Raw genomic sequence first — 25,260 nt, 5'->3', positions numbered from 1 at the left:
TACAAATGCTAGAAACGTAGGTTTGCCTTTCCTTAATATAGCTTCTAAGAAATGTCATAGGGTCAGTATTGCCTCACGTGTTCCAATATTTCTACGGAATCCAAACTGATCTTCCTCGAGGTCGGCTTCTACTAGTTTTTCCATTCGTCTGTAAAGAATTCGCGTTAGTATTTTGCAGCTGTGACTTATTAAACTGATAGTTCGGCAATTTTCACATCTGTCAACACCTGCTTTCTTTGGGATTGGAATTATTACATTCTTCCTGAAGTCTGAGGGTATTTCGCCTGTCTCATACATCTTTCTCACCAGATGGTGGAGTTTTTTTTGTCAGGACTGGCTCTCCCAAGGCCGTCAGTAGTTCCAATGGAATGTTGTCTACTCCTGGGTCCTTGATTCGACTCAGGTCTTTCAGTGCTCTGTCAAACTCTTCATGCAGTATCGTATCTCCCATTTCATTTTCATCTACATCCTCTTCCATTTCCATAATATTGTCCTCATGTACATTGCCCTTGTATAGACCCTCTATTTACTCCTTCCACCTCTCCGCTTTCACTTCTTTGCTTAGAACTGGGTTTCCATCTGAGCTCTTGATATTCATACAAGTGGTTCTCTTTTCTCCACAGGTCTCTCTAATTTCCCTGTAGGCTGTGTCTATCTTACCCCTAGTGAGGTAAGCCTCTACATCCTTACATTTGTCCTCTAGCCATCGCTGCTTAGCCATTTTGTACTTCCTGTCGATCTCATTTGTGACGTTGGTATTCCTTTTTGCCTTTGTTAATAATCACCAAGAATTTCAAGTTTTATGATGTCGAAACTGGAATTTTAGATTTTTGCTTTCTCTTCCATAAATTTCCATGGACACCCATGGAAAAGCATAAAAAAATTTAAAGCTAAAATTGGACTAGAAAGTATAAAGTATCAGTTTTTCTGCCTGATTAAGACAGTGCTAAGCATGTGTGAACAGTGAACATTGTTTTCACAAACTCCAGGATTAAATAAATGGTCCAGCAGATCAGCAAATTACTATTGACAATATGAGAAGGAAAACAAAGATAGAAAGAAAAGAAGCAAGCAAGGAACGTATGTAAGAGTTTACCATCCTACTGACATTTAGGTACTTCGAGACAATGCTCCGACTGTGGAAGGAAGTGACCTTGGCCTTGTACAAATACTCCAGGCATGCACAAATGGAAATTAAACTGAATAAAGGTGGTCTGATAGGTATCTGAGCACCAATGTTCTCAAACACAATTCCAGTATGTGTGCCAACGTATCACAACAGAGCTGACCACAAATTAGCACTGTGCTAAGAGCTTCACAATACAAAACTTAACTACTGTATTTAATGATGAACTGTAAGCTTCAACTTACTAACCATTTTCACTAGACACACAGTTCAAAATCATTTTAAGACTGACGCCAAACAGCAGTATGTTAAGATGACAAGCAGAGTTCCACCTCCTGCACAGAACTCCATTCGATGTCACATTCCATTTAACTATCTAAATCTTGCAGTACTCTTAGTACTTAAATCTGAATTGATTTGTTTTGAAAGAGGTTAAGGCTCAAGTTTTACTTCCTTCACCCAGGTAATACAAAAGTTTACATAACTGCACTCCCAGATATGCTATGGAATTAAATGTTTGCACTTAAAGTTAATGCTGTGGAATATCTGTTATGGTTGAAACTTCCTAGTTGTTATATTTAGATGAATATAATATTAAGAATCAACTTCAAACTAGAATTCTGTCATAGGTCCTTAACACAAGATAACATGATTTAAATCAGATGCATAATAATGTTCTGATGTATGTACAGGCTAGTCTGACACCCGATTGCTTGATATATCACCACATTTTTTTAGTTACCCATATTTCCAAGATGATAAATGCAAAATGAAAATATTTAATAATCAATTTAAAACATTTCTTTTAAATACACACAACAAGAGAACTCCCAACACCAGAAAGACAACTTCAGTATTCCAGACACCTAATGCAAGTAAAATTTTGCTTACTTAGTGTACGGCAAAACTACATAAAACTGTGAGATGTAAATCTGGAAGGTAAAATACCGAACAAAAACATAAAATTATTAACAAAACAGTATAAAATTATAGTAAGCGAACATTTAGAGATATTAGTAAGATCATAGTTCTGTTCCATCCATACAAGCTCATTTCCACCATACTTTATCGAGTAACCACTTCTACAGTGGGGCCTTTAAGAAGTCTTTACATATCCTCAAAACTTTTTTATATGGCATCCTCTGACAATGTGCCTTCCTGTGAGTTACACTGCCACTTACCACTGGAAAAAATGCACTTCAAACATATTTCTGCACATATCACTTTGCAAGAGCGAGGCCAATATGCAAGCTTACACCAGTCATTCATTTCTATCATACCTGCATCTCATAGCAAACACCTTGAGAACTGAATGGCAAGGAACACTATCAAAAGAACTGATGGTTTTTGCATGTTTGGCATCACTGGATTAACAAACCATTTATTAGAGGGACAAAATACTATCAGATGCTGATGAAATAAAAAACACTTCAGTTTTAAGTAATTTGTCTTTTTTATTACATGAATTATATCTGAAGTCTAAAGCTCCACATGCCACCAAATAATCATAAATGTGTAGCAGTCAGGCCAGGCAGTAACAGGGATCAAACACACCCAATCAACACAGAGGAACAGTGAACACAGCACCGACCTCAACAGCCAACAAGGAGTTCCTTACTGGCTGTCAAGGCAGGTGCCATGGTTGCTGCTCCTACATTTCCATGTGTTGTTTGGTATATGTTTGGTCCTTCATGACCAACTGGCCCAACCACCACATATTTATGATTATTTGGTGGCACTTGATGGAACTTTAAGCTTTTGAAACTAGTTACATCAACCAAGAAAAATTACTCAAAACTGAAACATGGATTTTTATCTCATACTATGTTCCTCAATTGCAGATGTTCGTCTGATCAAATATTTTATACAACAGATGGTCTACCTTTGAGAAGCGGTTTTATTTGCACCTGCAAACCCACACCTTGGATCATCAAAATGAATGTTGGGCAAATAATTGTTTCTCTAGTTATACAGTTAATCATTTCATTCTTTGGAGGTACCCAGAAGACTTGGGAGCAAGAGAAAGACAACTCAGCAGGCAGTATGCCTAAGGTCAGAGAGAAAGTCGTGAACTGCAGACAACAGAGGATGACAAATTAACGCTGATTAATAGCCTGAAAACAGACCATTGAGTTCATACCAATTAAAACGAAGTTTAGGGAGATCTGAATAATGAAATGCACGGCTCTGTTAATGGCTATTACCCCTGTTGTAAACTACGTATTCCCAGCAACATATATTGCAGACTGACTGGAGATGTAAAAGCAAATCTTAGTCTATCCACAGTTTTAGAGCTGGAAGTGACAATGATGCGAGCTTCCTGAAACTCCTTAAGAGCAAAGAGGAAAAGATACTTAAACATAATGAAGGAACAAAAGTAAGTTCTTTGAAATAAATTAGACCTAATTTGTGGCGTGGGTATTAACCTGGGAAGGGGGGGGGGGGGGGGCAGAACACAAGGATCACATTCTAAGGAGGTTAGGTGGAGGTCCTGGCAGAGTGCCTTGACGTGCATTCCACTTGGTAATCTCACCTGAGAGCAAGTATTAGCACAGTGATGCCCCTTGTATGCAAAAAAGAATTTGAATATAATAGGAAATTGTCAGATGACAATTGCACAAATTAACAAGAAGTGGTACTGTTGGAACTGAAGAGGTAATAACCCCATCTCAGGAATGATACTGTGGGACTAGTCCTGAAGGTGCCAGTGACCAGAGTGATTCCATGATGCAGAACGCTATCAAAGAATTTTAAAGCTGAAGGTGTTGCTGAGCCATAAACCGGGCTACTATATTCCAACAGAGATGAGAGCAGGATCCAATAAATAGGGAGGAGATTAGAGTGATCTGCAACCCACAAGATGTAGGCACGAAAGCAACCAGATAGGATTTCTTATTAAAGGGAGTCCCAAAAATTGGGTACCCATGCAGAGTTCTGGATGAGGGATGGACTGTGATGTAAGAACAGAAATGACTTTCTCATGAGAAACCTGGAATCCATGGGAAAGTGTCCAGTGGTGTTCAACCAAGACTAAAGATGGAAGCTACAATACATTCAAAAGTAGTTGACATACAGCCCAAGGATGAGCAGTGGTCCAACAGGATGCCAATGAAAGAGTAACACTCAGCAAGAAGCCCTGCAGAACACTGTCCTCTTGAACCCATAAGGAGCTAATTGGCATACCAACTCTAACCGGAAACAACCAACCGGTGAGGTAAAAATTGACAAACAGCAACATGTAGGGAGCCTTTAATGTGCCAGTACGGAAGGTCAAGTAAAATGTGACTGTGCCAAACAGTGCCCCATGTCATACATAGGTCAAGACAGACTGTAATGAGATGTTCCCATTTAGAAAAATGCCTGTCAGATTGTTGTTGCCAACATAACCAGATTGCCAGTTGTGTATCATCTGTTGCAAAAACCATGCTGATATGGGGACAAAAGGCACCATGATTTTACTACTCTGCATCACTGTCAGGCTACCATAACTTTCAAGCAGTTTTCAGATCTCTTTTGTGGGGTCAGTAGCTGTTTATGGACATTAGGGCAATACTGTCTCGTGAAACACTTCCTAGTCCAATGTTACCATACTTTACAGACTAAAATTTTTAAGCAATTTTTTAAACCATTTTTATTATTGGCCTGCTTACTAGATTGCAAGACCAGACTAAAAAGAATTCTTTGTTTAAAAACTGAACTGACCTTTAAAATCACTGAAAATAGTCACCTGAACTTTCTCCTCCTCCTCATTATCACCATCATTGTCCTCTTCATATGTAAGATGGTCTCCATTGTCACAGAGCGTTACATATGCCGCACTTCTTGAAAGATTTAACAGTAATGTCTTCTCTCACTCTAGGCCATGACTGTTTTATCCACTGATACTTCTTTTATTGTGGGTCACTTTGAAGCTCCCTTCAACATGAATTCATGTTGGGTTTCATCCATCATCCATTTGTTCCTTTCCTCTCCCGTACACACCAGTTGTGTATCATCTGTTGCAAAAACCATGCTGATATGGGGACAAAAGGCACCATGATTTTACTACTCTGCATCACTGTCAGGCTACCATAACTTTCAAGCAGTTTTCAGATCTCTTTTGTGGGGTCAGTAGCTGTTTATGGACATTAGGGCAATACTGTCTCGTGAAACACTTCCTAGTCCAATGTTACCATACTTTACAGACTAAAATTTTTAAGCAATTTTTTAAACAATTTTTATTATTGGCCTGCTTACTAGATTGCAAGACCAGACTAAAAAGAATTCTTTGTTTAAAAACTGAACTGACCTTTAAAATCACTGAAAATAGTCACCTGAACTTTCTCCTCCTCCTCATTATCACCATCATTGTCCTCTTCATATGTAAGATGGTCTCCATTGTCACAGAGCGTTACATATGCCGCACTTCTTGAAAGATTTAACAGTAATGTCTTCTCTCACTCTAGGCCATGACTGTTTTATCCACTGATACTTCTTTTATTGTGGGTCACTTTGAAGCTCCCTTCAACATGAATTCATGTTGGGTTTCATCCATCATCCATTTGTTCCTTTCCTCTCCCGTACACACTTTAAATAGATTATTTATAAAGATGTCAAGGTTTAGAATTGTGAAGTGAGTCCTCCCAAAACAGCAGCAAGCTCTGCATTTCACTGTCTGAATTTCTCTTTCACAGAATTTTTCAAATGACTACTAAGCTGATCTAGCACAAGAAGAGACCTTTTCTTCAATAAAGAACCTTTCCTTCTCTCCCACACTGTTGATCCATAATTTCATCCCAGCATCATCCATCCAACCCTTGCCATGTACATTACCATCATCTGGTGGTATTTCAAAACGTTTTGGCATTGCATTGCACGTGATAACGTTCACTGGATGAAGTTCAGTACCACCAGCACAACATGAAAGGACAAAAATGTAGTGCATTTTTTCATGTACACTTGTTTTTATAACTACAGTTTTAGCACCTTTCATGGCAACAGTTCTGTTATTCAGTACACCAAATGTCAGGAGTTTCATAAATATTTGCTATTTGGCTTAGTTCCATACCGATTTTCTTTTGATGTTTAACAATAAAATGACGGAATGATAATATTTTCTCTTCATACTCTTGTGGCATTTGCGGAGATATTTTTGTTTTGGTTCGCATGCTAAGCCCACGACACTTCATAAACCTGTAAGTACCAAGCAACTCTACCATTAAAGTTCATTAAGTATCACTATAGCGATAGATTATGAGCATGTTTTTTAATCATTTTTGTATTAATTTCAATGCCGTTTTGATGGTGTACTTGAATCCATTTCAATATGTCATCTAGTTTTGGCCACTTTGCATTCAGTTCTCTTATTTGCACATTAAATCTTCCTCACTTTTATTAAGTTGTTCATTCCTAGCCCGCCAATCACGAGTGGTTTTTTCTTTTGGTGGAAGGCCGAATTGCTGCTCAGCGCCTGTTTCCACATTGTTCTGCATATGCTATTATTTTCAATTTATATCTCACACTGTATGGATACCATTTATTATTGTGAAATTAGCTATTAACAAAAATATTGTACTCTTACCAATAAGACAAATCACTTTCAGTTCAATTTCACTGGCACGACAGACTGCAACGACACGTCACAGGTTAGTGTTCTGGTTTTGTGGTGGTGGGGTGGGAGGCAGAAAGTGTTAGCAAGCTTCTGAATCCCTGGAACTCATGTTCATCGCATCAATGCACTGCTGCTGCCGCCGCAAGTTGAATCCAATGCTGCCAGATAGAAAGAGGTTTCCTACGGCATTGAATATATGGTCATTTTTAAACTGGTGTAGTTGCTGGGGGGCAACAGTCTGTATGATTGATCTGACCCTGTAACACTAACCAAAACGGCCTTGCTGTGCTGGTACTGCAAACAGCTGAAAGCAAGGGGAAACTACTGCCATAATTTTTCCCGAGAGCACGCAGCTTCACTGTATAGTTAAATGATGATGGCGTTGCCTTCGGTAAAACATTCCGGACATAAAATAGTCCCCCATTTGGATCTCCTGGCGGGGACTGCTCAGGAGGACGTCGTTATCAGGAGAAAGAAAACTGGCGTTCAATGGATCGGAGGAGGAATGTCAGATCCCTTACTTGGGCAGATAGGTTAGAAAATTTATAAAGGGAAATGGATAGGTTAAAGTTAGATATAGTGGGAATTAGTGAAGTTCGGTGGCAGGAGGAACAAGACTTTTGGTCAGGTGAATACAGGGTTATAAATACAAAATCAAATAGGGATAATGCAGGAGTAGGTTTTGATAATGAATAAAAAAATAGGAGTGCGGGTAAGCTACTACAAGCAGCATAGTGAACGCATTATTGTGGCCAAGATAGACACGAAGCCCACGCCTACTACAGCAGTACAAGTTTATATGCCAACTAGCTCTGCAGATGACGAAGAAATTGAAGAAATGTATGATGAGATAAAAAATTATTCAGGTAGTGAAGGGAGACGAAAATTTAATAGTCATGGGTAACTGGAATTCGAGAGTAGGAAAAGGGAGAGAAGGAAACATAGTAGGTGAATATGGATTGGGGGTAAGAAATGAAAGAGGAAGCCGTCTGGCAGAATTTTGCACAGAGCATAACATAGCTAACACTTGGTTCAAGACTCATAAAAGAAGGTTGTAGTCACGGAAGAATCCTAGAGATACTAGAAGGTATCAGGTAGATTATAGAACGGTAAGACAGAGATTTAGGAACCAGGTTTTAAATTTTAAGACATTTCCAGGGGCAGATGTGGACTCCAACCACAATCTATTGGTTATGAACTGTAGATTAAAACTGAAGAAACTGCAAGAAGGTGGGAATATAAGGAGATGGGACCTGGATAAACTGACTAAACCAGAGGATGGCAGAGTTTCAGGGAGAGCATAAGGGCACAATTGACAGGAATGGGGGAAAGTAGTACAGTAGAAGAATGGGTAGCTCTGAGGGATGAAGTAGTAAAGGCAGCTGAGTATCAAGTAGGTAGAAAGTCGAGGGCTAGTAGAAATCCTTGGGTAACAGAAGATATATTGAATTTAATTGATGAAAGGAGAAAATATAAAAATGCAGTAAATGAAGCAGGGGAAAAGGAATACAAACATCTCAAAAATGAGCAACAGAAAGTGCAAAACGGCTAAGCAGGGATGGCTAGAGGACAAACGTAAGGATGTAGAGGCTTATCTCACTAGGGGTAAGACAGATACTGCCTACAGGAAGATTAAAGAGACCGTTGGAGAAAAGAGCCACTTGCATGAATATCAAGAGCTCAGGTGGAAACCCAGTTCTACGCAAAGAAGGGAAAGCAGAAAGATGGAAGGAGTATATAGAGGGTCTATACAAGGGCAATGTACTTAAGGACAATTTTATGGAAATGGAAGAGGATGAAGATGAAATGTGAGATACGATACTGCGTGAAGAGTTTGACGGAGCACTGAAAGACCTGAGTCGAACAAAGCCCCGGGAGTAGACAACATTCCATTAGAACTACTGACAGCCTTGGGAGAGCCAGTCCTGACAAAACTCTACCATCTGGTGAGCAAGATGTATGAAACAGGCGAAATACCCTCCGACTTTAAGAAGAATATAATAATTCCAATCCCAAAGAAAGCAGGTGTTGACATATGTGAAAATTACCAAACTATCAGTTTAATAAGTCACTGCTGCAAAATACTAACGCGAATTCTTTACAGACGAATGGAAAAACTGGTAGAAGCCGACCTCGGGGAAGATCAGTTTGGACTCCGTAGAAATATTGGAACACGTGAGGCAATACTAACCTTATGACTTACCTTTGAAGAAAGATTCAGGAAAGGCAACCCTACATTTCTAGCATGTGTGTACTTCGAGAAAGCTTCTGACAATGTTGACTGATATACTATCTTTCAAATTGTAAAGGTGGCAGGGGTTAAATACAGGGAGTGAAAGGCTATTTACAATGTGTACAGAAACCAGATGGCAGTTATAAGAGTCTAGGCACAGGGTTGTAGCCTCTCCCAATGCTATTCAATCTGTATATTCAGCAAGCAGTAAAGGAAACAAAAGAAAAATTTGGAGTAGGTATTAAAATCCATGGAGAAGAAATAAAAACTTTGAGGTTCGCTGATGACATTGTAATTCTGTCAGAGATAGCAAAGGACTTGGAAGAGCAGTTGAACGGAATGGACAATGTCTTGAAAGGAGGGTATAAGATGAACATCAAAAAAAGCAAATCAAGGATAATGGAAAGTAGTCGAATTAAGTCGGGTGATGCTGAGGGAATTGGATTGGGAAATGAGACACTTAAAGTAGTAAAGGAGTTTTGCTATTTGGGGAGCAAAATAGAGGATATCAAATGTAGATTGGCAATGGCAAGGAAAAAGTTTCTGAAGAAGAGGAATTTGTTAACATCGAGTATAGATTTAAGAGTCAGGAAGTCATTTCTGAGAGTATTTGTATGGAGCGCAGCCATGTATGGAAGTGAAACATGGACGATAAATAGTTTGGACAAGAAGAGATTAGAAGCTTTCGAAATGTGGTGCTACAGAAGAATGCTGAAGATTAGGTGGTTAGATCACATAACTAATGAGGAGGTATTGAATAGAATTGGGGAGAAGAGGAGTTTGTGGCACAACTTGACAAGAAGAAGGGACCGATTGGTAGGACATGTTCTGAGGCATTAAGGGATCACCAATTTAGTACTGGAGGGTAGCGTGGAGGGTAAAAATCGTAGAGGGAGACCAAGAGATGAATACACTAAGCAGATTCAGAAGGATGTAGGCTGCAGTAGGTACTGGGAGATGAAGAAGCTTGCACAGGATAGGATAGCATGGAGAGCTGCATCAAACCAGTCTCAGGACTGAAAACAACAACAACAGGTATTTTAAATCACACGCTGGACATTATATTAATTTCGAGCATAAATGCACCTGAATTATGGAGGCATTTTTTCAAAGAAATAAGAGCATCATAGTCTGTAAAATATGGTATCAAAGGCCGTCAGTAGATGGTGTCTGAGTAACAGTAAGATGTTGGATCACCTGATTAAGACTAATTAGGGCCTGAACAATATTGTATGGCGAGTAAAGAGGCTGAAGCAGTTCCCAGTCAGATAAAAGCTCATTATGTAGGCATGATGGGAGGCTAAAGGAAAGCAGAATGTTTTCAATTGTCTTTTATGCTTTCGTTACGTAGTAGGATAAGAAGAGGGCATCAATGCATGCACAAAATGGGTCATGATATGTTTGGCAAGATCCAATGCACTGTTGGGTATACCACCACCAAGGAGAAGATCTGGGACAGGCTAATAACTAGCATCAAAATGGATACAGGGATTAGTGAACACAAGATTGTCATAGCGAGACTGAACACCCTAACTCGCAGAAGTTTCAAAATAAACTAAAAATATACCTATTCAAAAAAGCAGATAAACGTTCACTTGACACCTTCCTGAGAGACCATCTCCTTCCAAATTAATAATGTAAATGTAGACCACATCTGACTTTAATTCAAAGAAGTAGTATCAACAGCACTCGAGAAATTTATACTAAATATATTAAAAAACGACTGAGCTGATCCCCTTGGTACACAAAACGTGTCAGAACACTGGTACAGAAATAACTAAAAAAGCTTGCCAAATTAAAAAGAAAACAAAACCCCCAAAATTGACAATCTTTTACAGAAGCTCAAAATTTAGCACAGACTTCAAGGAAATATAATAGTTTCCACAATGAAACTGTCTTGAAACCAGGCAGAAAATCCAAAGAGATTCTGGTCATGTGTAAAGTATGCTAGCAGCAAGACAATCAATGCTTTCTCTGCATGATAGCATTGGAAATACTATCAAAGACAGTGCTGCTAAAGCAGAGTTACTAAACACAGCCTTCTGAAATTCCTTCGCCTAGGAACCTGAAGTAAACATTCCAGAATTTGAGACATGAACAGCTGCCAACATGAGTAACTTAGAGGTCTATATTCTTTGAGCAGTGAAGCAACTTAAATCACCTGATAAAATTAAGTCTTCCTTAATGTGTACCAATTAGGTTCCTTTCAGAGTATGCTGATACCATAGCTCTACACTTAATCATATACAACTGCTTGCACCACAAAAGATCCACACCCAATGCCAGGAAAGTTGTGTAAGTCACAACAAGATTCAAGAAACCCAATAGGTGTAACCCACCAAATTACAGACTCTTATCATTAATGTAAATATGCAGCAGGATTTTGGAACATTAGGAATTACCTTGAAGACAATGGCTTATTGACACACAGTCAACATGGATTTAAAAAACATCTTTCTTCTGAAACACAACTAGCTGTTTACTCACACAAAGTGTTGAGTGCTGTTGACAAGGGATTTCAAATTGATTCCACATTTCTAGAGTTCCAGAAACCTTTTGACACTGTACCAAATAAACGGCTTGTAATCAAGTTGTGTGCTTATCGAATATCATCTCAGTTATTTGACTGGATTCGCATTTTACTGTCAGATGCCACAGTTCATAATAACTGACACGAAGTCATCAATCAAAACATAACTGATTTCTGGCATTCTCCAAGATAGTGTTCAAGGCCCTCTGCTGTTCCTTACCTATCTACACTGTTTAGAAGACAGTATGAGCAGCCGTCTTCAGTTGTTTGCAGATGATGCTGTCGTTTATCACCTAGTCAAGTAATAAGGAAATCAAAACTGCAAAATGATTTCTAAAATACATTTGTATGGTGTGAAATTAGCAATTGACCCAAAACAGTGAAAAGCGTGAGGTTATCCAGGAGTGCTAAAGAATCCATTAAACTTCAGTTACTCAATAAATCAATCGAGTCCAAACGACACAAATTCAACTAAAAACCTAGGGAGTGCAATTACGAACAACTCAAATTGTCTGTCCTCCTTTGGAGCACTGCTGCACAGTGTAGGATCCTTACTAGATAGGCTCAAAGGAGTATCACGAGAAAGTTCAACACCGTATGCTGTCCACTTTATTTCTGCACAGCACATTTATTTACTACACAAATTTGACACTGTTGCGTCAAGTTTTTTGTCCATGCCATATCTTAATATTTTCAGCTGGTAGTTTTGTGAGGAAATAAACAATTTGTTTTTGCAAAGTTTAATTTCAAATTATTTTTTTACCAATGTCTAGTTCCGTAGGTTTCTGCTCAAAATTAATTAACTGTCAGGTTCACAATAGACTATTGCTGGTGAGTTTTCTGCACACAGGGCAGTATTAACCCATTAACTGCTCTGGATGTGTTAGTGCCCGTGCCTTTGTACCTGTCCCTGTGTGCCCAGAACATGTTTATGGGCACCACCAGTCCTACCTGGTACTCTGAGCGTGTCTACGCGTTGACATGTTCAGAGTACCAGGTAGAAGGACTGGTTGCACATGCAAACATGTTCAGAGCACACAGGGACAGTTACAAAGGCGTGGGTGCTAACACATCCAGAGCAGTTAAAGGGTTAGACAACCTGGCACGGCATATATACTGATATAATACAAAAATATTGGTGGCCCTAATATTTGTCCTAGTTGAACATCTAGTTAAAGTTTCCAGCCACTGTTACGAACAACACCTCTGCTTTCTATTCACTTTCCTATTAAATGACTAATACAGAAATACTAATTGTTTAGTTAAAATGTATATCTTCATATGAAAATTTTTTTGACAAATCCACAGTCAGATTTAAACCTAAGTCTGCAAAGCTTGGCTATGAGGCATTCAATATTACAGCATATGACCAGCTGGTCGAGTGTTATGACTGACAAAAATTTGTTAACTTTCCCAAAAATTACAAAGGATTGAACCAAAAGCCAAAATGTATGTGGACTTCCCTCTCCTCCCCCCCCCCCCCCCATTTTAATTCCTAACATCTGTAAGAAATACCAACCAAAATAGGTTATCTTCCTTTAAAAGTAGAAATGATAAACCAATTTAATTAGTGTTTCATGCTTCAAATTCTCCACTTATCTTACTCTTATTCTATCTAAATGTCTTTTCTCTTTCCTTGAACCGTAAGACATAATCTGTTGACTGACATTCTTATTTCTATCACCCTATCCCTACTTCTGAAATCATGAAAAATTGTTAGAGACCAAAACAAATGTTTTTTTTATTACTATACATTTGATTTATGATTATCAAAATAAGATGAGATATACGAATCAACTAAATGCACAACCAATACATACTTGGAAGAAGTGAAATCCATTTTATTTCTGATTCGCAATCTCAGTGTTGCACAAAATTATTAATTTTTTAGAAGTTATTTCATCCCACAAAAAAATTGAAAATCTATTCTGTCATACAAATGTATTCAATTTGACAAAAACTGAAATATAAAAAGCAATTAGTATTGATGAAAAATATTTCTTTCACTATAATAGGTAAAATGTGCATAGCAGAAAGTTTTTTTGTGGAGGTGTCTTAAGCTGCTTACCTGGAGCCGATGATAAAAGGTCTGGTCCTAAGCCATCCTGTTGTCCAAAATTATCAATCATCTCAAAACTACCAGTGAGAGGGGCGGAACCTTGTGTACCAAACATGGCATCTGTAGGCACATCAAAATTATCAGTAACTTAAACAGATAGTACTATATATCACAACTAATGTTTATACATTTATGTGGGAAGAACAAGAATTTATATGCAATTACAAATATGCAAAGCATGAAATAAACAGGCAAGGTAAACATGGCAGAAAAAGCTAACCGACTCCAAAGATTTCTTCATATTTCATTCACTATAGCAGTGCATTGATGGGCAAGTGTTAGTTTCAACACTACAATTACAGTGACATTACTGCATTGAATCTTATAGATACACTGTGTCTAGGCTATAAAATGAGAAACAGATACATGACAAAGAGGGTATAACATATCTGCTTCTCATGTCTACAACAGTCTATGTAAAGTGATTCTGTATGTGTTTCCATGGCTACACATCAGCGTTGCTGCAGTTCTATACACAACTGTTTTCAGTCACACAGCTTCAGTACCACCAGTAACATTTTGTACTTCACAGTTTAAAGCCAGCAACAGCATTGCTAGGCATCAGGTATCTTCTTTTGCCAAATGAAGAACACAGAGAAACTGAACCACAACTGTTAAGTGACTGCACATAAGATGTGGAGATTTCTTGGCTCCTAGTTCACAGTGTGCACTTCTCACTTTATAGCAGTACAGACATGAGTCCCATGGTGGGTATTAGCTGACACTGATGATCCAAGCAGATACAATCAATGTCTGGAGCATTCATCAAAACCACGATTGTCTCTCAATGAACATAAATATTTGCTGGGGCAACACTGTCCCACTGTATAGAATACTATTCCATCTCAGTAAACATTGCCATTTTCTGATGTGTTCAAGCTAGCATGCTGCACTGTGCTATTTGTGTTTTTCTATCCACGAATTAGCCTCAATGCAAGTGCGTTTACACCCAGTCTTACAGTGGTAAACTTGCACTTTTTTCGATTGTGCAATACTGTCAGATGTACTCTTGTGCAGGTAGCTTTTGTATTTCATGTCATGGAGATGTTTCTAGCTTGTGTAATTGTCCATATTTTTGTTTGGCAGCACTGGCCTCTTAAGTTGTGACCTTCCAGTCTCACCACAGTCATGGCTATCAACAGAGAATCAGTTTACCCATACTGTTATTACTACAATACACCCAGGTGGTAGCCCTTTTACACAGAAGCTATTCAGAGATAAAATTTCACTTTATGACACCCCCCCACCCCAAAAAAAAAAAAAAAAAAAAAAAAAAAAAAAATCTAGATCTGATGCACAAGACTTATCTAAAGTTATGCAACTGGGTAATGTACAGAAAAATCTCTTACCACCCTGAAAGCATATGCTCACAAATTTTGGTTTTACATCATGGGGATCTAATTACTTTTATTTCCCCTTCCATTTCAAACTGAGGACCCCTGAAAACAGACACTTCTGCCATTTAATATGGTTAATAATTGTCAATCTAAAAGTTCACATCCATTTTGAACTTTTACATACTACAGAATTAAGAATACTGAAGGAAACGGTAAGCTGCATGCAATGATCATTCCCTTCTAATTTATCATAGTTCTAGATATCTTTCCTTCTTAGTTACAAAAAAAGATCTTAACAAAATTATGAACAGTTATGATACTATACAAATCAACACTAAAACTGAAAACAACCTTGTCCTGTATTAGTAACCATGCAGTACCAATATTCAAAGAAATGCCTAATAGCATGCATATACAGGCAAACCACTGTACATAATTGTAAATATAGTGGTATTTGTATTAATCTTCTCCATGATCAATACTTCTTTTTCACAATGTTTCAAAATCCTTAATAGAAAAAACTTCCAAAGAGTTGACAACCTCACTCACTATGCTAAACTGAATGATCAACATAAGATACCGAGTACTTCAGTGTACTATGATGAAGGGATAAAAGGTCTCAGTTCCAAACATGGATGTTCATCACTTTAAAATGATTAATCTGAACCATAGCATCTTCCAGGAACACTGTACAGTTCTTCCCATACATCTTACACTATCTCAAAACTGATTTCTTCTGCTCACTAAGAACTAAACTCCTTCCTATGTTAAAATTTATTATATTTGAGACATCAGCTATGCCACATCGTGTTTACTCTGTTGCCTGTACAGTAAAAAAATTCACTGATGAGAATTTAGATTGCAGTATGTAAAGGAGGATTACCACTATTCACTAATCAGAGGAAGCACTTCACATAAAATGGGCACAGCTAAACAATGTGACCTGCAAAAGCTTTGGTCAAAGACTGATATTTGTGAACCATAAAAAATTAAAGAAGATTGGGTTATAAATACTGACTCCATGAAGAGGCCGACTGGAGACATTACAAGCTTAGATATTATGAGAATGGGGCTGACACCTATCACACCTCCACAAAAGAAGCATTCAAGCATTTGCCTGAATAGATTATGGGATAAAGAGAAAATCTGAATACGGATGGATGTGGCATACTTGGTTGTAGGATACCACCCATCTGCTTTAACCTGGGATGTAGTTGCACTGTGCCGCGATGTGCTGTGGGACATCGAGCTGTGGTTTGTGATTTGGAGTGCAAGTAACACACTGTAAAGGGTATGGTGTGTGTAGTGGTGGCACACTATAGTAGTTTTATTATGTGGTGGTGATATATTTCTGAGGAACGTTATTGGGTCATTTAGTGTGCTACAGTCATCATGATATGGACTGTAGGAAATTACATGGTGACAATGGAATAAACTGCACAGAATGTTGTCATATAAAAAAACAATATGTCATAAAATTTAAATTGATTCTTGGATGCCCGAATAACCACTGAATAAGTGGATCAATACTTTTAATTAATTCACAGGAGCAGGTAGGTCAATATGTTTATTAACATATCAAACCTGCAACTATTATTAATAAACACTGATCCACCTACCTTCTCCCACAATTTAATTAAGAAAACATTGATCCACTTATGATGTTCATTGTAAACTATTTTCTCATGGGTTCCACTGTCCTGTCCTATCTGACTCATTTGTCACGTTCACTTCCTATGATACAACTTGCATACAGTTACCAACTGTAAAATGCAAGAAAAGCTGCCCACACAATAACTAATACTTTTTGGTATAGAGTTTTCAGTAAGTCCCCATCCAAAATCCCCTTTTCCCCTGGTTGCCCCACTAATTGAATTGTGTTTAGTCAGTGTATTGGTTTGCACAGTATTTGTATTTTTGCAGCTTTAACGGTTAAGAGATCAGTCTTGTTAACTGGCAATTAGAAATAAACCACCAGTTCAATGTAGTCTTACAGACATGGTCATGTATAAAACTAACTATGTACGGGGTTAGATTAGATTAATACTTGTTCCATAGATTATGAATATGACACTTCGTAATGATGTGGAATGTGTCAGGTTAATAAAAGATGTCTGTACAATATATTACATTACACAAAATATTGCATGACACTAATGTTTAAGTTTTTTTCTTTTTTTTGCCCCCCCTTAATTTATATCTAAAAATTCAGCCAATGAGTAGGAGTAGTTGTCATCTAGAAATTCTTTTAATTTATTTTTAAATGTTAGTTGGCTATCTGTCAGGCTTTTGATGCTGTTTGGTAGGTGACCAAAGACTTTTGTGGCAACATAATTTACCTCTTTCTGTGCCAAAGTCAGATTTAACCCTGCATAGTTAATATCATCCTTTCTCCTGGTGTTATAGCTATGCACACTGCTATTACTTTTGAGCTGAGCTGGATTATTAACAACAAATTTCATAAGTGAATATATATACTGTGAGGATCCCTAGATCCTTAAATAGATGTCTGCAGGATGACCGTGGGTGGGCTCCAGCAATTATTCTGATTACACGTTTTTGAGCAATGAATACTTTTCTACTCAACGATTAATTACCCCAGAATACAATGCTACACGAAAGCAGTGAATAAAAGTAGGCATAGTAAGCTAATTTACTAAGAGTCTTATCACCACAATACATTAACATAAGAAAAACATACTAAATGAAAACTGTTTAGCACCATATATATGTATGTCCATGTACAAATGATTCAGTATTTCTTTAACGGTATCACGCCAAACGAAACTTCTCACATATACAGTTTTTCATTGAAATTCTTGCTGATGATTAGGTACATATGCAGAAACTAAAATGCCAAAAGACAAATACAGTCCTGACCACACCAACATAAATTAAATTTCGAAAAATAGATGCTCAGATGTTCATTAACAGTTGTTCATTCTCATGCAACAATACTACTCTGATCTATCAAACTTACAGGTAGAGTCACCGCAGCATTTTAAGTAGCACAATGATAAAAAGAAAAACAATATCATTAGCGACAATATCACACAGCTTCTATATTGAATGTTTCAAATCTCCTGTAATTTCACTGTGCCTTGATCTAAAAATTAGTTAAAGTCATAGACCAAGGCATCAGTAAATCAAACGTCCAAGGTAACTTAACTGATTATGAAAATTAAATACAAATTATAGAGCCTACAGAAACATACGATTGGAAAAAAACAAAAACAAGGTTAACAACCTTGTCTAACGCTCTGGTACATAGTATCGTTTGCAAAGAAAATTAGGTTTCCACGTTAATAAATCCAAAAGTAAACACACACACACAAATCCCTGCAAAGTGGGTAACCACATTCCAACATTACATTTAATGTACTTCCTTCTTACCGTCTGCAGCAGGTGGCGCATTTCCAGGATTTAATTCATCCTCCAATCCGGCAAGCTGATCTTGTTCTCTAGCTAGGAATTCTGCTGCTGGATCAACTTCAGGTTGATCGAAATTATCACCAAAACCATCCATAACTAAAAAATTGAGATACGAATCAGTTGTGCGCCAAAACACTACGTAAGCTTTTTATAAAGACATGGTGTTTTACCTGCCAAGCCACTACAGTAATTCTTCAGAAATCGCCAATTAACTATCTCTCACGTTCCAATCTGCTCTCTTTAACTTCACACTACTACATGCAGCACACAGCACATGACGTACATTGACAGTTGGATACACCCCACCAGCAATGCAGCCACCACTTCACAGGAAAGTTACAGTAGACTGTTGGCAGTATGAAATATTTCCCAATGTCCGTCTAGAACTGATTTATTTCTTAACCACACTCTCTCGTTGAAATATATTCTGTATAAAATAAAATTTATTTTGAAATAAGAAGCGAAAAGAATTGGCAGGAGATGTTTAGGAAAAAAATGTTTAGGATATTTCACATTGCCGTCAAGTCACATCACATGAAGACATTCCACAATATTATTTAAATGGCGGCATTTGCACATGCCGTCAGCAGATCTTCACGCGACCGCCAAGGTTTCACGGGAAGAAATTTTGGACGGTGACGTCGCTTGCTAACATTGGAAATTAATCTATTTTGGCCGTTCAAAGTCATGTTACAATAGTGGATGTTGTGCTGTTATGTTTTCTTAATGTTTATTTCTAGGGATAAAAGTTTGGACGATTTTGCTTTTGTGGAAAATTGCAAATATTCCACGACGAGTTGGTTATATTTTTCATTGAGTGTTCTTCCATAAGCAGTGTCAGATATCTGAGAGAAAAAAATTATTTAGGCTTTACAATTACGAGCAGTTTATTCTGTACCATTACGGCACGGTGGATTCACGCTGTCCGTCATGTCACGTCACGTCAGTTAGCTTACGCGGTGAAAGTGAGGTTATAAGTTAACCATTTCACACTGGCCGTCATATCACGTCACACCACGCCACCGTCAACGTTTCTCGGGAAGAAAGTTTTGACGGCTGATGTCATCATCCATTGTTGATCGCGTGACCCCGAATCTCATTTCCTTCCGATACACAGCCATGTGCTCAACTCCATATTTCATTTTGTCATGCTTTTCGTTGTTGATATCAGTTGTTATTGCAAGTCTCTGTTTTCGCTATTTTTTGTGTTAAAAATTGTTTTGTTTCGGTACTTCTTTTCTAATTATTTATAATTCTATAATGACGGAACTGTGAGGCATTATTCTGAATTGTATGGGCTGAGTGTACGAAGTACTTGTCCTCTAGTACATCTATAAAGTCGATTATTGCACATACTAGTACTGTACTTAGTATTTTAAAATGAAATGAATCATATGGCTGCAACTCGAAGTGGAACAAGTGCGTAGAATCAGACAGATTATTAAGTGGAATTTGTTTGTATGTTGTCAGGCATTTGTAATGTTTGATAAAGGAACAAACTGAAAGCTTCAGACACTGAAAAAAATGTAAAAATGCTCTTTTTCCATACGTTACAGTTATTTGCTTCAATATGTGATTATTTAATGTTAAGTATCTCTCTGGATTGTGCATGAAACAGTTTTGCAAGAATCAGTGGTCAATATATATGCAGTTTCACTAGCTAAACCTAGCACAAATAAGGCACTTCAGCTGTCAAAATATAAGATACAAAGAAAACCTCTTCAAGGGAAAGGTATTGAGGGAGATACGACTATTGCACAAATATTTGCACTGAGCTGGTAATATTCAGGGAATGATGATGCTGATGTCATTGTCATTGCCTGAGCACTGGATGCTGGCATCAGTGATTCGAGGAACGTTAATATTCTCGATTCCAGGAATGCTGATACTGATGTCATCAAAATTCTTGCCTGAACCTACAGTGATCCACTATTTATGAAAACTGATTCAGGGGACTTCATTAGACATTAGCAAGAGAACTGTATACAGCAGACTGGATGAAGTTATATGTGCTGATTCACAAAGATAACCCTAGAAAGGGTTAACTAACTCCTTCTGCCTTGAGTGGGAATGAATGACCAGTTGTACTGCATGTTGCCTATACCACTTTCTGCAGACTCTCTTACTGAAATTAGGAAAATAATAAATTCACCCAAAAGTGAAAGCTCACATGGAATTGATGGCATTTCCAACAGAGTACTAAAAGCTTGTTCCCAACAAATAAGTAGGATTCTCAGCACCATATGTAGTAGCTCACCGAAACAGGGCATTTTTCCAGACAGACTGAAATACGCTATTGTTAAACCATTGCACAAAACGGGGGATAGATCTAATGTTAACAACTACAGCCCAATATCACTTCTGACAGCTTTATCCAAAATTATTGAAAAAGTAATGTATTCAATAGTAGCATCACATATTTGTAAAAATGAAGTACTAACAAAATCTCAGTTTGGTTTTCAGAAAGGCCTATCAACAGAAAATGCTATATATGCTTTCACTGATCAAATATTAAATGCATTGAATAACCAAACATCACCCAGTAGGATATTTTGTGATCTCTCAAAGGCTTTTGATTGTGTGAGTCATGAAATTCTTCTAGATAAGCTTAAGTATTGTGGCATGAGTGGGACAGTGCACAAATGTTTTAATTCATACTTAACTAGACGAATGCAGAAGGTTGAAATTAATAGTACAGATAGTTTGCAAAAACCAGCAGAGTCCTCTAACTGGGGAGGTATCAAGAATGGTGTCCCACAGGGTTCAGTCTTGGGTCCCTTATTGTTCTTAATATATATTAACGACTTGCCACTCTATATTCATGAAGGTGCAAAGCTAGTTCTTTTTGTTGATGATACAAGTATAGTAATCACACCCAAGAAGCAAGAATCAGCTGAGGAAATTGCAAATAATGTCTTTCAGAAAATTATTAAGTGGTTCCCTGCAAATGAATTCTCACTAAATTTTGATAAAACATGGTTAATACAATTCTGTACAGTAAATGGCATAACACCATTGATAAATATAGACAATGAGCCGAAGTCTGTTGCTAAGGCAGAGTACTTAAAATTTAATTGGAAGAAACACATTGATGATCTGCTAAAACAGTTAGGTTCAGCTACTTATGCTATTAGGGTTATTCCAAATTTTGGTGATAAACATATCAGTAAATTAGCCTACTACGCCTATTTTCATTCACTGCTTTCATATAGCATCATATTTTGGGGCATTGTGTCAGAATAATAGCTCGAGCTCACCCGAGATCACCTTGCAGACATTTATTTAAGGAACTTGGGATATTCGCAGTACCTTCGCAATACACATATTCTTTTATGAAATTTGTCATTCATTCCAATTCAAAAATCACAGTGAAGTGCATAGCCACAACACTAGAAGAAAGGATGATCTTCACTATCCTGGATTAAATCTCACTTTGGCACAGAAAGGGGTGAATTATGCTGCCACAAAAATCTTTGGTCATTTGCCAAATAACATTAAAAGTCTGACAGATAGCCAACTATTATTTAAAAGCAAATTTAAAGAATTTCTGAATGACAACTCCTTCTACTCAATAGATGAATTCTTCAATATGAAGTAGTAACTGTAAAAGAATTAATTAATTAATTATTTTATCTAAAGAAAACTTATGTTACAATGACACATTCCACATAATTACGAAATGTCATATTCATGATCTATGGAACAAGGATTAAGACATTAATGTATGTATGTATGTAATGTTCATCTGATCGTACTGTGGCAGTAGTGTCCTGTGACATGTATGCCCATTGTTGGTTCAAAATAAGTTACACAATCCTTTTCTCTCTGACTTCAGACCTGGTAGGTTACTTGCAATATCGTTCATTACAGCTGTCATTCCTGCAGTGCCAGTCAAGTGGAAGGGCTTATTAGACAGATTGCGACTCACTGATAATCAACGCTCATTGAGTGCTAAGATTTTCGCTTTTGTCATGTGCCAAGAGCAGGGTGCAGTCGGTCGGTTTTTCAGAGGAAAGCACACTGAGCTGGTGGCAAGTGACCCAATTGTGTGTTGGTGCTTGTGACGCAGCATGCCTTGGCTGTCCCAGAGTGAGAGCTAGCAGTGTGCCAGGCTGTCGACAGGGACCCTGCTTTGTCATGCCAGGGTTTGCCATTTTGTCCCTTGCTGAGACTCTGATTCAGCTTGCCTGTTGCCATGTATACATCTTCCATGTAACGCTAACATGATATGAAACATGGTTACAAATGAAATAAACTTAGTTCCTCCAACTGTTTCCATACACAACAGTTCTTATCTTCATTAACAATTTATGACGATTAAAGAGTATAAGAAATGAGAACTGACTATCCTAATATTCACCAAATAAAAAAAAATTCTTATGGTTCATGAAAAGCTAGCAATAAACTCCAAATTTACACAATGGAGAAGAATGCTTTACAGAAATCTGCTGTTCCTTATAGACATTAAAAGCAAGATCAAAATTTATACAAAGGGCATAGAATGCAGCGCAAAACATGTTACCCCCATGTTCTACAACATGAAACATATTATTATTTATGTACATCTTAAACTACAAAACGTATTTCCTGTAAGTATAGTTTAGCGAGACAAGAACAGAACACACAGATGGGGATAGATATTAATGGATCAGGTTGAAGTGTTCTGGCAGGGGTTTCCAGTCAAATTACTGCAGCATGCCATTATTGGGCAACAAACGATAGTGTACCACCTGTCAATGCAGTGAAGCATTGTATACTATCCAACATCAACCAATCTCACTATAGTGAGATCAAGACCCACTGCACAAGGTGGCACAGTGGTTATCACAATGGATTCTCATTTGGGAGAGTGATAGTTCAAACCCACGTCTGGCCATCTAGATTTAGGTTTCCTGTGATTTCCTTGAATCGCTCCAAGCAAATATCAGGATGGTTCCTTTGACACAATTCGAGCTTGTGCTCCATCTCTAATGACCTCGATGTCGATAGGACGTTAAAGTTAATCTTCCTTCTTTCTACCTTCTGTGAACAAGACCATTTACTGTCTCCTGAAGATAGATATTCCACGCTACCAAAAGAATGTAACCAACGTGGGCACCCATTTTCTATGGTAAATTCCATAGTGAAAGGTTGTTGACATGACCAATTGACCAGACATCAAGCCTAATTGTCCTGTTGATCATTTTTTACATGTATAAAGAAAACTCCAGGTGGTGGACCTGAAACAAAAGCTGAAATCACCACAGAAGGACAAAAATCCAATCAAAACAACAATGTGTACTCTTTTCTTGGCTCTTTATTACTGTGAGGAGTGGGACATACCTGATTCCAGCATTTTAGTAGTCATAACAGTTGCTTCCAGTCAATGCTTGGATAGTAACTACTTATCTTTATCAGTTTGAACAGCGTATTCAACCAGCTGTGTGTTGCCACTGCCCAGCAAATCAACAATCCATCTAGGCATCTGCTCTCATTTACATCAAGGTATCCATTCCTTAATGTAACAGAGAGCTCAATTATTCATATAAATACAGGAGACACATCAATAATGACGAATCTCCATCATCTTAATTATCCTAAGCGCTTTCCCAGCATGGCTTACTGCATACATCACCTGTAATCATCACATTTACATTACAGCTTCCCTCAAGCTCAATTAAAATGCACTCACGCATGACTCCTGACTCAGTTAAGTTAAAGATACCAACTAAATGATATATGTCATCACTGTGAACAAGACCTACTACAACAATCAAAATTTCGCTTAACCAAATGCCAATAATTATAGTACACCTTAATTATCAACAGTTTATCAGAGTACATCAGGTATAACATATTCACAAACGCAGACAAGTACCTAATACGTGTATCAGGTTGGGAACCCTTTGTCTCTCTACCTTCAATCCTGCGCTTCATTCTCGGAATATCTTCAGATAATTAATATGTTGTAAGGCCATTGCGTTACCAGTTCTCAAAGTGTCCACCTCAAAGCACATTCCTTTTGACTCTGAAAGTTCCTGTATGAGCACTGAAAATTTGCTATAAATAAACTGATGCTTCATGACAAATAATATGTTTTAATTAGGATCTTCTGTCCTATAGTTAAATTAATCTTCCCAATCCCTCCTGCAGGTTTTTCTTTTACTTCCTTTGTTTGAACCTTTATTCCACCAATTGCCAACCTTGTTATATCTCGGTACCTTTGCACTGGGGTAGGCCGCTTTCTCCCTGAGTCTATCTGTTCTGTTGCTGTATACTAAACCTATATAACCTACCTCTCCTTCACTCAAAGTCTATTTATAAAATAATGTTGCATTATCAAGAAACTGCTGACTCTGTCTTTTAATGTTTCTACTGATACTCTGCCATTATTTAGCTTTTCCTCATGTGGGACAATCTGATGGGGTTCTGTCTAATGAATGTCTGTTCCTCTCTCTACAACTTTCTCTACTCGTGCCGGACTTGGGTGGTCAATGTTTCTTTGACCACTGTACACTCATATTCAGAAAAAACAGAACACCTTGAAGAATAGAGATAGGACATTCATATTCACAGGATATGTACATCAGTATGTTCTGCAGAAATGGTTAGCATTTCAGTCCCCTCAGTTCAGCAACTATCGTGTTGCCTAGTAGGCATATGGTCCACCATGGGCCCTGATAATTTGTTCCATACATGATGGCATTGAGGCGCATAAGGCGCGAACGGCGTCGTGTGGTATAGCCGCCCGTGCTGCATTCACCTGGTTCCAAAGTTAATCTGTGGTGGTTGGTATAGGGTCACAGTGCTGCACATTTCACCATATCCCACACATTTTCGATTGGCAACAAGACTGGTGATCCGGCAGGATAGAGCAAAAGGCTGACATCCTGTAACACCAAGGAGGCACATGT

At 37.9% G+C, this 25,260-nt stretch overlaps 1 protein-coding gene across 5 annotated transcripts in view; it reads right to left on the bottom strand.

The window, feature by feature from the left end:
• The window catches only part of LOC126412382 (clathrin light chain), a 61,409-nt gene extending 42,687 nt beyond the window's left edge, over positions 1–18,722 (bottom strand). The window contains exons 1-3 of one of the 5 annotated variants that reach the window (XM_050081957.1): positions 18,538–18,722; positions 18,329–18,463; positions 13,548–13,658 (exon numbers count right to left, since the gene is read on the bottom strand). In XM_050081957.1, the coding sequence (XP_049937914.1) occupies positions 13,548–13,658; positions 18,329–18,461 (244 nt within the window). In that variant the 5' untranslated portion in view covers positions 18,462–18,463; positions 18,538–18,722. The remainder of the gene's footprint in view (positions 1–13,547; positions 13,659–18,328; positions 18,464–18,537) is intronic. The other 4 variants (XM_050081956.1, XM_050081958.1, XM_050081960.1 and 1 more) reach the window with 4 other exon arrangements.
• Between the last annotated feature and the right edge of the window lie 6,538 nt (positions 18,723–25,260).

Source organism: Schistocerca serialis, chromosome 7 (assembly GCF_023864345.2).
Source record: "Schistocerca serialis cubense isolate TAMUIC-IGC-003099 chromosome 7, iqSchSeri2.2, whole genome shotgun sequence".
Classification (NCBI taxonomy): Eukaryota; Metazoa; Arthropoda; class Insecta; order Orthoptera; family Acrididae; genus Schistocerca; species Schistocerca serialis.
The sequence above is the reverse complement of the archived record's forward strand: the minus strand, read 5'-3'. Positions and strand labels throughout refer to the sequence as shown.